The sequence below is a fragment of the Myxine glutinosa genome, chromosome 7 (assembly GCF_964187855.1).
Source record: "Myxine glutinosa chromosome 7, kmMyxGlut1.1, whole genome shotgun sequence".
Lineage (NCBI taxonomy): Eukaryota > Metazoa > Chordata > Myxini > Myxiniformes > Myxinidae > Myxine > Myxine glutinosa.
The window spans coordinates 132,638,407-132,653,273 of NC_136267.1; the positions used below are offsets into that span (position 1 = coordinate 132,638,407).

Sequence of the window (14,867 nt, forward strand, 5' to 3'; positions counted from 1 at the left end):
TCAGGCGCTGGAAAGCCTGGGCCGCGTTCGAGCCCAAAAGGCATACGGAGGAATTTGAAAAGCCCGAATGGTGTAATCACCGTGGTCTTAGGAACATCCTGCGGCCGGACGGGGACCTGGTGGTAACCACAAACGAAGTCCACCTTAGAAAAAAAAACTTTACCGGCCAAGCGGGCAGAAAAATCCTGGATGTGCGGGATTGGGTAGCGGTCAAGGGTAGTGGCGTCGTTAAGGCGGTGGTAATCCCCGCACGAGCGCCAACTGCCACCCGGCTTCGGCGCAATGTAGAGAGGCGAGGCCCACGGGCTGTCGGACCGTCGCACGATGTCAAGACACTCCAACGTGTCGAACTCCGCCTTTGCGACAGCGAGTTTCCCCGGGTCGAGGCGTCGAGCTCGGGCGTAGAGAGGCGGGCCGGTGGTCGGAATGTGATGCTCCACCCCATGTCTGACGACAACGGCCGAAAAGGTGGGCCGTGTAAGGGCCGGGAACTCGGTGAGGAGGCGGGCGAACTCATCAGAGGTCGAGAGAGTGCAAGCAAGCCTCGTCGAGGCAGACCCGCTCAGCGAACATGGAAGTGAACTGAATGTCTCTGCATTAATGAGCCGCCAATTTTTAACATCCACCAATAGGCCGTTGGCGCAGAGGAAATCAGCGCCCAGCAAGGGGGTGGACACCCTCGCCGTGACAAAATCCCATGTGAACCGCTGCCCGCCAAAACACAGTGCCACGTTTTGTTTACCAAAAGTCTGAATGGCACTGCCGTTGGCGGCTTCCAGGGCGGGGCCATGACTCCCGGCCTCCCGGTCCAATGCCGACGCAGGCAGAATGATCACCTGGGCACCTGTGTCGCAGAGGAAACGACGTCCGGAGTCGGTGTCCGAAATGAACAACAAACTGCCCGAACGGCCGACGCTCATGGCAGTTAACGAGCGCAAGGCCACCCCGTTTCCCGACTCGCTAAAACTGCATGTTGGCCGGCATGCCTTGGCCTTGGGACCAAACCTTGCGTGGTAAAAACACAAGCCTGGGGGCTTCTGCCGCTGGGCCGTAATGGCGGCCACAACGGTGCCCGCCAGCGGCGTAGGCTCGACGGGGCCGGGGTCCCATGCAGCCGCACTGCATTGCTCTCTGGCGGAGAAAAACTTGTCTGCTTCCCTGGCCAGGACGCGGAAATCCTTGACGGGCGAGTTGGCCAAGGCTGACATCGTACCTGTCCTGGCAGCTGCTGCAGGAACAGCTCCTTGAAGAGAAAACATGGCCGGTGGCTGCCCAGGAGAGACAACATGTGGTCCATCAGCTCTGATGGCTTGGAGTCACCCAGACCGGGTAGATTAAGGAGCTGATGGGCACGGTCGGCGTCAGTGAGCTCGAAGGTATCAAGTAGCAGCGCCTTTAGCGTCTCATACTTGCCGCCCTCCAGAGGATCCTGGAGAAGGCTCACCACCCTGCTCGCAGTGGAGCCGCTGAGCGCAGACACGACATAATAATACTGTGTCAACAGAAATGCCCCGAATGACGAACTGGGCCTCAGCTTGTGCGAACCAAACGGCAGCCTGTCGTTCCCAAAACTCCGGCAGTTTGATCAAAACTGCGCTTGTCGCCATGTTCATTCAAAGCTCCGAAAACGTTCAAGAGCAAGACGGGGTCACCAATGTAGGAGTTGCGGACAACGAGAGGGTAAAAACTTCTTGACTTGTTCAAGGCTCCTTTATTTCCACAGAACTAAAACCCGACCGGAACTCGTCTTTTTATATCCCCCATGACTTCCGCCCGATCCTCTTAAAGGGGCGTGGCTCCAACACCTGAGCGCACGCTACGCCCATACCGTCAATAGACCCACTTGTCCCGTGCTTGTGAATTATGCCTCTATGGGGTGTCCCCCACAGGCCTGTCTTTGTTACTGCATTGAAAAAATTGAAGCTCAACGTGGTCTTCGCAAACTATTTTGTGTCTTTCCACATAAAATTTGTCAACAGTATGGCCAGTTCCGATATTGTGAAACAATTTCATTGCTAACTTTCTCTGGAGATTTATATGCACTTAGGATTTGGAAAAAGCTTTTACTGCACTTTCCTCTCTCATCGACACACTCATACAGCAGCAAACCCCAGCATCGTGCTTTCTATACTCGTGTTGGATTCACAATCTTTATCATTCAATATTTTAATACAATGATATTAAAAGCAAAATTTCAGGTAAAAAAAATTTTTTTGACTTTTTTGACTCCCAACCTAACACTAACTTTTTTCAGATCTCTGGGTTTAATTGCACTTTAATGTGGTTGCCCTTGAAGACCCAGTCAATAGACTGGAAAGTGGAACAAATATTAGATAAATCACTCGATTCCATTCCAGAAGACATCAAAGACATCAAATAATCTTGGAGGAAGTTGAGGGATGCCACTTACATGGCATCTGGATTTGTCGTCTGGAAACACAAAGATTGGTATGAGAAAAATGACCATGGAAAAGTCAAACTTTTAGATAACGGGCACAATGCTCACATATACTACATATACAGTGGTGGCTTGATCTCTGATCATCAATTTGGTTTCAGACCAGGTCACTCTACTCTGGACATGCTGCTTCTGCTGTCTCAACAATGGATGGAGGTCCTCAATGCCAAACAGGAAATTAGAGCTGTCTCCCTCGACATATCACGTGCCTTCGACACGGTCTGGCACCCCGCTCTGCTCACCAAACTCTCCTCCTTTGGTATCCATGGAAATCTCCACGCATGGCTGGCGGACTTCCTCTCTAGTCGTCGTCAACGTGTGGCCCTGAATGGGTTTCTCTCATCTCCTCTTCCTGTTCAGGCTGGAGTTCCCCAAGGCAGTGTTCTGGGCCCCGTGCTTTTTCTGGTCTTCATCAATGATCTCTCTGACTCTCCCGAAAATCCTCTCTATCTCTTTGCTGATGACTCCACTCTCTGCCGCTCCATTCCTCTTCCCTCAGATCGGCAGTCTGCTGCCTCCTCACTCTCTGAAGACCTGGACAAAATCACAGACTGGTCAAACAAGTGGAACATGTCTTTCAATCCTGACAAATCTCACACTCTTACTATGTCTCTCCGAAAAGATCGACTGGACAACCCTCCCATCTACTTTCTCAACAATCCTCTCCAAGAAGTTCTGTCGCTCAAGATTTTGGGTCTCACTATCTGCCATGATCTTTCTTGGGAAAACCACATTTCCAAGCTGGCCTCCAAAGCCAGTCGCCGACTGGGCATCCTCCGTCGTGCGAAGTCCTTCCTCGGCACACCTGAGCTCCTCACCACATACAAGGCTTTCATCCGCAGCTCAATGGAATACTGTTCTCCCCTATGGGCCGGTGCTCCTGCCTCACACCTAGCTCGGCTTCACGCTGTTGAAACCAAAGCTTTCAGAATTATTGGAATCTCCCGCGATGAAGCTATCTCTGAGGGCCTTTCACTCACTCACCGCAGGCAGGTAGGTGGTCTTTCTGTCTTCTACCGACTCCTCTCCGGCCTTGCACCCCCAGCTCTCTCTGTGCTCTGTCCCCCAAATATTCCTACAGGTCGCACAAGATCTGCCAGCAACCCTCTGATGGTTAAACTGCCGAAATCTCGGCTCTCTGCTCACCTTCACTCTTTCATTCCTCTTTTCTCCCGCCTCTGGAACAAACTCCCTCACTCCCTTCAATCCCACTCCTCCCTCCAGGTCTTTAAAACAGCTGTTCACCACCATCTCTTATCTTCCCCCATCCAAAACCTTGATCTTTTCTACCCCCGCTAATTCACCCCAGATCCACCTTGTTTGAAATTCCAACTTCTTTCCTGGAAGTCCTGGCAGTGTCCATATGTTTTATACCTCTCCCACCGCCCCCTTCCCATGCCCCCCCCCCCAAAGCCCTCGCCCTCTCTCAGATCTCTCGATGTCTCCATGTCTCTCGGTCCCTGCTCTCAAATGTTGTGTTTTGTGTCCTTCCCCCTCTCTCCCCATCTTGTCTACCGCTCCCGATGTTATATGTTTTATGTGTCGGTTTGTCTTTCTGTGTGATTAATGTTCGCTCTTTCACGAGCCTCGATCTTGTATACAAAAAAAAAAAAAAAAAAAAAAAAAAAAAACACAATTTTCTCTAAAAATACGTTGAAATTGACAAAAATATTTGGTCTCCACAATTCTTTATTTCACTGTTAATATTACAGAACCTTTGTTTTTGATTCAGAACTTAATATGTCCTTTTAAATCAGAAAATAAAAAGAAATGGCATTTACAAAATTATTGACACCCAATATTTAATATTTGGTAGCACAGCCTTTGGACAAAATAACTGCAGTCAAGAGCTTCCTATAGCCATGTATGAGCTTCCTACATCTCTCTACTGGCAGTTTGGCCCACTCTTCTTGTGCAAACTGCTCCAGTTCTCCCAGATTTGAAGGGTGCCTTCTCCCAACTGCTGTTTTCAAATCTCCCCACAGGTGTTCAATGGGATTTAGATCTGGACACATTGCTGGCCACTTCAAAACAGTCCAGCGTTCTGTCTTGAACCATTCCTGGGTGCTTTTTGAAGTGTGTTTGGGGTCATTGTCCTGCTGCAAGACCCATGACCTTCGACGGCGACCCAGCTTTTTGACACTGGGTTGAACATTACGCTCCAAATGCCTTGGTATTCTCCTGATTTCATGATGCCATGTACACATTCAAGGCACCCAGTGCCAGAGGCAGCACAGCAACCACAAAACATCACTGAACCTCCTCCATGTTTGCCTGTAGGGAAGGTGTTCTTTTCTTTGAAGGCTTCATTTTGTTTTCTGTAAACATAGAGATGATGTGCTGCACCAAAAAGATCTAATTTGGTCTCATCTGTCCACAGGACATTCTCCCAGAAGGATTTTGGCTTGTTCAGGTGTGATTTGGAAAACTTCAGCCGGGTTTTCTTACGTCTCTCTCTCAGCAGTGGGGTCCTCCTGTGTCTCCTACCATACAACCCCCTTTCATTGAGTTGGTGATGAATATTGCAAGTTGAAACTGTCATACCTTGTGTCTGAAGGTCAGCTTGAATCTGTTTGGCAGTTGATCGAGGTGCTTTCTCCACAATTCGAACAATCCTTCGCTGCAATCTTCGATCAAGTTTTCTATTGCGGCCACATCCAGAGTGGTTGGCTACAGTGCTGTGGGCTTTAAACTTCCTGATAAGATTGTGTATGGTGGACACAGGAACATCAAGGTCTCTGGAGATGGACGTGTAGCCTTGAGATTGTCCATGCTTGGCTACAATCTTGTGTTTGACCTCCTCAGACAATTGTCTGGTTTTCTTTCTTTTTTTCCATGCTCATTGGTATGACATTGGTATGAGGGGGTAGGACACAAACACAACATTTGAGAGCAGGGACATCAGGAGGACTTGGGGGGAGGTGGGAGAGGTATAAAACATATGAACACTGCAAAGACTCTGGGGGTGAATTAGCGGGGGTAGAAAAGATCAAGGTTTGTCACACACAGTGACACAAAACAGAAGAATTAGTCCTTTTCTCTATTCAAACTGGTTGAAAGTGATTTTTTATATTGCAGGCACCTGTAACTCACCACAGGTGAGTTCAATTCCAAAGTAAAGGAGAATCACCTGCTTGAAATCTAATAATTTCTAACAACTTCTAAAAGGTGCCAATGATATTGTCTGGGCCATTTTAGGATTCATGTGTGGAATAAGCTACGGTTTAGTCATTTTTCAGCTTTTTTTTTGTTTTGTTCCATTGCAAATCAAAGAAATACATACGTGGATACCAAAATATTTTTTAATTTCAACAATTTTCTGGAAGAAGTGCATTATTTGAAAAAAGTGCAAGGGTGCCAATATTTTTGGCCACAACAGTATATCTGATAATAATTCATAGACAAAGAATGTCAGGTACCATCATCACAGAAGATGGTAACCCATTCCTTACAGACAGGTGTGACAATCTCTACAGCTGGGCAGAGTATTTCAACAACATTTTGAACCGCCAGTCAATTGTGCAATACAACATTAATTTACTCACTTCCGCGTCACCCCGTCTTGGATAAGATCACCATTAACAGTTGTTCTTTGGTCTTTGTGAGCTTTGTGGCCCTGCAAACTGAATAGACTGCCATCTATTCTGAACTGAATACGTAATTCTTCGGTGAAGTCTTTGAATGCAAACAGAAGCATAGCAGAGAAGATGGCAAACAAAACTGGAGCCATTACACAACCTTGTTTGGTACTATTAGTAACAGGAAAGACAACATCACCATCACCATCACACCATTATGGAATGAGATGACCCTGATCATCATTTTTGGACATCCAAACTTGTGTAGCACTTTCCTTCGGCCTCTGCACTTTACTGTGTAAAACACCTTGATCAGATCAATGATCACCGTGTTACTGGTTCTTGTTTTGTTCATGGGTCTTTTCTTGGATCTGACGCATGGCAAATATCTTGTCCGACAGTTCCAAGCCACCTCAAAAGCCACACTCCGATTCTGAATACACCGTGTTGACAACATGCAAACCTCTTGAGAATAACACTTGAAATAATTTTGCCTGCTATGGAGAGAAGTGAGATATCCCAATGGTTCTCGCAGCTGAATTTGTTTCCCTTCTGTTTGTATAAATATACTATGGATGCATTATTGCACTCCTGGGGTACGGTACTCCGATTCCAGATGTTACAAAAGAGTCTAGTTGGTCTTCTAGCCATGTGAACTCCCCCATGCCTTGAAGAATTGAGGTGGAATACCATTGGGACCTGGAGACTTCCTTGTGGAAGGTTTCTTGTTAGTTTTGCCAGCTTCGTCCTGAGATAGGTTAAAAGAGCTCCTCTTTGCTGATGACTGATCTCATAGCACAAACACTTGAGGACATCCAGCTGATTGTGGATCACTTTGCTCAAGCTTCCGAATGCTTTGGCTTCACAATCAGTTTAATAATCATATCGAGTCTCGTTGCGCAATGATGGCATTGCCTTTCTATGGCTGGTACACACGGGTAAGTGTATGGAATAGACAAGGGGTCGCCACTCCTCTCCGTCTCTCTGCTGGCCGTTGGGAAATTCACCCTCTTCCGCCCATGCTGTTGGAGTCGACTGGACTCTCATCCACCAGATGTGCAGAGCCATCTGCCATTTAAACTGCATGGCTGCAGACCGTTTACCTGGTAAGGGGGGCTGACAGGTACTACACCATGCCCACAGGAGACCTGAGGTTATGCAAGGCAGGGGAATCCATCTTCCTGAGGTATCGGAAGACACCCGCATACTCATTTGACAAAAAGTTTAAAAAATACATCTGTATCAACTAGCACCCAGCCACTCATACCAAGATCCTACATTCACAATAAATAATACACCCCTCAACTCGGTTCAGTAATTTGCTACATAGAGAGACCCTTTCCAACATCACCAAGCTGGATGATGAGGTCACCCAGTGCATGTCCAAGGGAAGTTTAGCATTTGGTTGGCTCAACCACTGACTTTGGAAGGACCATGGAATCTGCCTTATAAAATAATTAAGGTTTACCAGGCCATTTCGACTTGTCGTCTCGGTGGTTGTAAGGCATGGACACCATGGGCATCACAAAGTAACTGGCTATGCATTTCACCTTTGCTGCTTATAAGATCCATCTGCAATATTAAGCGGCAGGACAGAATCTCAAACATGGACGCTCTGAAGAGGTGCCACATCCCAGGCATTGAGAGCATGACCAACAGGACCCAGTTTTGTTGGGTTGGTTCGTATGGAATATACTCACATACCAAAGGCAGCATTTTACAATGAGCTAAACACAGGAATTTGAACCATAGGACGACCCATCCTCAGATACAAAGACACCAAAAGGCAAACCTCAAAGGATGCAAAATGGACCTTAAGATGTGGAAAAACACCACCCTGGACAGACCCAAATAGACAAATCTGTCATAAAGTAGTTTCCACATTTGAAGAGAATAGAGTGAGATCTTTGTAGGACAAGTGAGCACAATTGTAAAGCCAGTGCCTCCGTTCCTAACTCCAACAGCAACTACATCTGAAAACATTTGCATCTGCATGTCAATTGGTCTTTCATCACATACGAGACGACATCAACCACAAAGCCGACTTGCTGGAATCGTGTTGAGTATTTGCTAAACACTCATTTGTCGATGTGATGGGAGAGAATCCATACATCAAGCAAAACTTATTTGTTTGGTTTTTCTTTTCGGTATTCAAGCATGCATTTTCTCTCTCTTAACATCGTCCAAATTGTCCGATGTAAAACTGCATTTCATCCTGGCAGATAAAGATGAAAAAATGCATTGTACATCTGATACAAACCTACACAACTGAAAAAAAAACTAGCAGGATCACAAAGCAAATCCTCATTCAAAGAAGACCATCTCAACACCAATGACAAAACAGCACTGATAATAATCAGGAGGGTTGAGTACCAAGAGGTTAACGTTTGCATGTTGGGGGAAAAAATGTTCCATTAGGTACCACCTTCTCCCCCTCGAAATAAAAGATACATACTCTGCAAGTTTTGATGATGTTTTCATGATTTACATGATAGCTGCCATGAAGAACATTCCTGTCACATAATCAAATTAGTTATAAAATACATTTTAAAAGTTATAAAATAAATCCAATTAATTATAACAGACCAATGCAAACTAGAACGACACACTTCGACATGATGGCGTCGACCGATATGCCTCCGCCCACATTATTATAGAATTATACATATTTGTACCAGATTTGATTTAAATAAATTCAGCTGGTTTCAATTAACACATTTTTACCTGACATGACGTCTAACCTTTGACCTCTTGAGTCTTGATGCCATAATCCAATCATTTCATCTTTGCATCACATAAATCATATACCTATCCCAAATTTGTTCAAAATCCCATCAGTTTTTCACAAGTTGGCAAGGCAACATACATTTTACTTAAAACGACCTCTGATCTTTGACCTCTTGACCTCAAAATCGAATCAGTTTATCTTTGCATCATAATATATAATTATACCAAGTTTGGTGAAAATCCAATGACTGGTTCACAAGTTAATTGGGTAACAGAATTTTACCTGATCTGACATTTGACCTTTGATATTTGATCTCTTGACCCAAATATCTAATCAGTTAATCTTTGTATCATTATGCATACCTGTACCAAATTTGAATGAGATCACTTCAGCCGTTCTCAAGTTATAGACCTATTACAGACATTGACCTTTGACATCTTGACTCCAAAATCAAATAAGTTCATATTTGCATCGTAATACACACTTGTACCAAATTTGGGCAGAATCCCATCACTGGTTTACAAGTTATCATGGTAACAGGATTTTTTTTAGCTAACATGACCTCTGACCTTTGGCTTTTGATCTCATGACCCAAAAATCTAATCAGTTCATCTTTACCTCATTATACATACCTGCACCAAGTTCGACTTGGATCCCTTCAGCCGTTCTCAAGTTATCACGGTAATGAAAACCTATCACGGACGGACGGACAACCTGAAAACATAATGCCTCCAGCAACTTCGTCGGCGGAAGCATAATAAAAACATTTTGAAGATGGACGAGGCTTTTGGCAGGTCCACCAATAAGCTGCTCAACTATTACAAAAATCTTTTCTCAAAGTGGAAAATAGAAGCAGACGGCGAATGCTTCGACGACATGCTTCCCCCAGAGCGAGACGTCAACCACGTTTACAAAGATCTCAATTGAAGGTCACATGAAAATTAAAGGTCCCAAGATGTGGGCCAGGTGCGAGAGAGAGAATTCAACGGAGTGCGAGAGAGAGAAAATATATTAGAAGAGAGATGTCAGATGCTTCCACCTCGAGTTATAGTCTACAAAATGATTTTCAAAAGACACACGACCTATATGACCTGTTGAAATTAAAATGTAACCAGTTCATCTTTCTATAAAAGTCCATAGTTGTGCCAAGTTTGAATGAAATCCAATGAGTGGTTCTGAAGTTTATTGCAGTACAAAGATTTTAAATTAGAGGACATGTGATCTTTGACCTTTTGAGCCCAAAATCGAATCAGTTCATGTGTATTACAGACCACACTTGTGCCAAGCTTTGTTGAAATCCCTTCAGTGGTTCACAAGTTAGCGATAACAAAAACCCAACGACACATGAACCGATGGACACGCCGATAACCATAAAACGCAATTCCTCTAAACTCCGGTTGCAAGAAGAAAAAGCAAATGAAAACCATTTCAACATCAAAAGCAGACTGAATAAAACAAACAGCATCCAAATGACAAAATTCACCAGCAATAAACAAAACAATATCACGAATGAATAATGAAAAATTAGAATACAAAGTCAAGGACACAGCTGACAGATCTTGAAGTGCCGAGCTGCCAGAGATTCATTTTAACACTCGTTCTCATTCATCTCCGGGGATGGCCTAGCCAGCAAAGAACTCCATTCCAGCCAATTTCACACGCAGCCAATGCAAGGCGGAATTGACCAGATTCGTGATGGGGTGGCGAAGCCTGGATACATTAACCTCACAGATAACGGTTCGATACCCATGGTTGCTCAACGAAGGCGTGCGATGCTCGTGTACCACCGACAAATAGCTGTGGAAATTGAATGTTCACAACTTGAGTTTTTCAAATAAAAAGGAACCCCCCCCCCCCCCCCCCCCCCCCACTTAAATTGTGTGCTTACGGTTTTAAAATGAGAATGGAGTGTTTATGTTGATGCTGATGGCTCCTTTTGAACAATAATCAATAATGGTTTTCGACAAACCATCAAGGCAGTTTGCTTTTTTGGTGGGCTTGAAAGTGATGAAGATGAAAGGTTTCGTTTTCAGCATTAGTGGCAATGATATTTTCCAAAACAGATAAGCCAAAAAAACCTCAATACACATTGCATGCATGGAATTCAGTTTAGGATACAACATAATATTACTTTGAGTAAACAAGACTATCTTACTAACGATCCCAGAATAAACGAGAACGGCACTCGGTAGAAAGCATATACCTCCGCCAGGCTCTCAACAGTTTACGTTTTGTATCCCGCTCATAGGCCGGATCTGGATTTGGACCTGAAACAAAATCGAATCACTTGTTCTTATCGCCTAACCAACTCATTCATCAACTTTCGTCCGAATCCGTCCACAACTTTAAGATATTGTGCTATATATTGTTTTTGGCCCAATCTCAATGGTATTCACCAAAATCTTCACCAAAACCACCAAGAGGCCAATGGCAACTTTGAAAGAGCTACACGCCTTTATGGCAAAGACTGGTCACTGTGTGCATGTGACAACAATAACCCAAGCACTTCACAAATGTGGCCTGTATGGTAGGGTGGCAAGAAGGAAGCTGTTTACTTACTGTTTTTACTGTTTTTTGTTGTTTTTACTCAAAAAAGCCCACCTGGAGTCCCGTTTTGGGTTTGCAAAAAAATAAACACTCCAGAGATGATTCCGAAGCAATGTGGCAAAAAGATTTGTGGTCTGACAAAACCGACATATAACTTTTTGGCCTAAATGCAAAACGTTACATTTGGCACAAACCCAACACGGCGCATCACCCAAAGAACACCATCCCGACCTGTGAAGTATGGTGGTGGCAGCATCATGTTATGGGGATGTTTCTCATCAGCAGGGACTGGGGTGCTTCTCAAGATAGAAGGGAAATGGATAGAGAAAAATACAGAAAAACCCTAGAGGAAAACCTGCTGCCCTCTGCAAGAAAGCCGAAATTGGGACAGAAGCTCACCTTTCAGCATAACAACAACCCAAAGCACACAGCCAAAGGTACACTGGAGTGGCTAAGGAACAAGAAGATAAATGTCCTTGAGTAGCCCAGTTAGAGCCCTGACATGAATCCAATCGACAATCTGTGGCATGACTTGAGATTGCTGTCCATCAATGCTCCCCACGCAACTCGACTGAGCTTGAACATTTTGTACAGTAGAATGGGCAACCATTGCTCAATCGAGGTGTGAAAAGTTGGTGGAGACCTATCCCAACAGACTCTTAACTGCAATTGCTGTCAAAGGTGCTTCCACCAATTATTAACTCTGGGGGTGGACACTTATTCAATCAAGATATTCTAGTTTTGTATTCTTAATTACAGACTTGGCATTTAATATGGAATATTTTTTTTGTGGGGGTGAACTTACTTTTCAAGATGACTTAGAACCAAAAGTTCATTGGAATTATGTTGAAATTATTCTAGATTTTGTTAATGTGACCTTTAAAAGAAAGAGGAACCACATTTGACATTTCGAAGCAAATACATTGATCCTTGAAAGTGATATAAACTGATATCGAACTCAATTTACAGACAGTACTGTGTTAAACTTCTGTACGTTTTCCAGAAGTATCTCTTTATTTTGCACATTAGCCAAAAAAATTTTCAACAAAAACAAAAGCTAAATTATGACTGGGATTACGGACAGTAAAATTACAGTTCAGTACTTCGTGTAACCCCCACGAGCATTCAGGAGAGCACATACACGTCGAGGCATGCTGTTCACGAGATTTGCCAAGGTTTGGACAGGAATCGCTTGCCATGCAGTGACAATAGCCTGCTGCAATTCACGCACAGAGGTAGGCTGCTGGTCCAAGTTGTCGATTTGACGCGTTAATTCTGCCCACAAGTTCTCTATCGGATTCATATCCGGGGACATGGCAGGCCACTCCATATGCTCCACACCACGGTCAGCAAGAAAGTGTTGGATCATGCGAGCACGATGAGGCCGTGCATTGTCATCCTGGAAGACAAAGTTTCCTCGAAAGGCTGCACGAGCAAATGGAAGCAATGTTTCCTCCAGAATGACCCTGTACTTGAACTGGTTCAGGTTTCCATTCAGAACAACCAGGTCAGTTTTGCCCCCTGGATGAAAAGCAGCCCAAACGGTCACCCCACCACCTCCAGCTTGGACTCTTGGCACTATACAATCTTCCCTTCCTTGTGGGCTTCATGCACCTGTCTGCGCACTCGGACGCGGCCATCTTGACTATAGACCAGAAATCTAGACTCGTCACTGAAGGTTACGTGATTCCAGTGTCCTGGCTGCCATTGACGGTGCTCTCTGGCCCACTGCAATCGGCGCTGGCTGTGTTGTCTTGTCAGGCGTGGCTTTCTCAGGGGATGCCTGGCACGATGGCCTGCTTGAACCAGTCGTTGGTTGACTAGCCTTCTGGATACAGGCACATTTGTCAGTTGCTGCCACTCAGCCCTAAGCCGATTAGCTGACTTGGTACGGCCATTGCGGACTAACCGGTGCAGCTGGCGATCATCTCTCCTTGTGGTTCTGCGTGGACGTCCTGGCCTCGGTATTGGAGTAGAGACTACCCCTCTGAGCATTTCGTTTCAGGATCTTTGACACCTGACTTTGAGTGATGCCATACTGCCGAGCAATAGCACGGTTTCATGCCAGAATTTCGTAAAGCCACCACTCCATGACAAACAGCATTGTCAAGTTGACGGACCATCTCCAGAGGAAGCGGCAATAACTTTTTTAGACGTACAGCAGTTGTTTTCCACTAATACAGAACACAACAACCCTTATATACCCGATTGTGAAGCCAATCGTCAAATGTACCTGTCCTTACATTTTGTCACGCCACCTGTGATATAATCCTGTTATTGACTTCTTGCTGCGAAAGACAATCAGTGACATGGTTCTTTCAACAAAGACATCACCGAAGGGTAAAAGAAACTCACCAGATTGATATACTGAGTTCAGAAAGTAAACCACAGTCAAGAAAAAAAAAATTCCATATTAAATGCCAAGTCTGTAATTGCCTGAAATTTGTAGAATTTGTTTTTCACTTGGAAGTTGTGGGTTACGATGTGTAAATAAAGGTGGAAAAAGTTTGATTTAATTTAATTTAATTCCAGGCTATAAGGCAACAAAGGGTGAAAATTTTGAAAGCGGGGATAGACTTTCTATAGGTACTGTGTACATCCATATACATTTACATATACTGTATATATTTATTTATATACGTCTCCGATGTGAAAGCACAAACACACACAAACACGCAAGAGCACACGCACGCACGCATGCATGCGGAGAGAGGATTGGTGGTGATCTTTGAGAAGTTGGTGAACGGCTGTCTTGAAAACCTGGAAGTAAGGCTTAAATTGTGGAGAATGTGGAAGTTTATTCCAAAGGTGGGAGAAAATGAGAATAAATGAGTGTCGGTGAGCAGTGATTCTGGATTTTTGGAGTTTCACCATAAGGGGCTTGCTGGTGGCCCACATGTGTCTTGCAGAAACGGGGGGGGTAGGGGGAGAAGGGGGAAGTGGAGGGGAGACAAGGCATGGAAAAAGCAGAGGGTGCAAGACCAGAGAGAAGGCAGTAAAAGCAGAATCCATCAACACGTCTCTGACATGAAAGTGATAGACGCATCGACTCGGCTTCATCATTGGAGATTCCAATAACCTTGAAGGCCTTGCTATCCATGGAGTCAAGATGAGCAAGGTGCAAGGAAGAGGTGCCATCCCAAAGGAGAGAGCATTACTCCATCAAGCTGTGGGTGAAGGCCTTGAAAGTGGTGGACAAGACTTCCGGTGCACCAAAGAAAGACTAATGACTGGCTCTGGAGGTCAACTTAGTAATGTGTTTTGAAGAAGAAAGATCACGAGACCCAATAGTTTGAGAGACTGAACTTGCAAGAGGATTGTGAAGAAAAGATGGAATGGTTTGCCAGACTGTCCTTTCAAAAAGAGATGGCATCTGTGGGGTTTCTCATAATTAAAAACCATATTCGTGTTTGACCAGCTCATGATTCTATCAAGGTCTGCAGAGATGAAAGAGGCTGGATGCCATAGGCAGGGTGTTTGGCGTTTCGGGCAGGGTGCCAGACTATCAAATGCTCGAGAAACGTCTGGAGAGCCAGCCCTAACCTCATGTCAGACA

General features: G+C 44.8%; 1 protein-coding gene across 9 annotated transcripts in view; it reads right to left on the minus strand.

Moving 5' to 3' along the window:
• EIF4B (eukaryotic translation initiation factor 4B) overlaps window positions 1-14,867 on the minus strand; it is a 193,464-nt gene that overhangs the window by 14,781 nt on the left and 163,816 nt on the right. For 2 of the 9 annotated variants that reach the window (XM_068123241.2, XM_078782301.1), the window contains one exon: window positions 9,931-10,561. The exons of 6 other annotated variants lie outside the window; for them this stretch is intronic. In XM_068123241.2, the coding sequence (XP_067979342.2) occupies window positions 10,490-10,561 (72 nt within the window). In that variant the 3' untranslated portion in view covers window positions 9,931-10,489. Of the gene's footprint in view, window positions 1-9,930; window positions 10,562-14,867 lie in introns of those variants that run through there. One more of the 9 variants, XM_078782300.1, reaches the window with a different exon arrangement.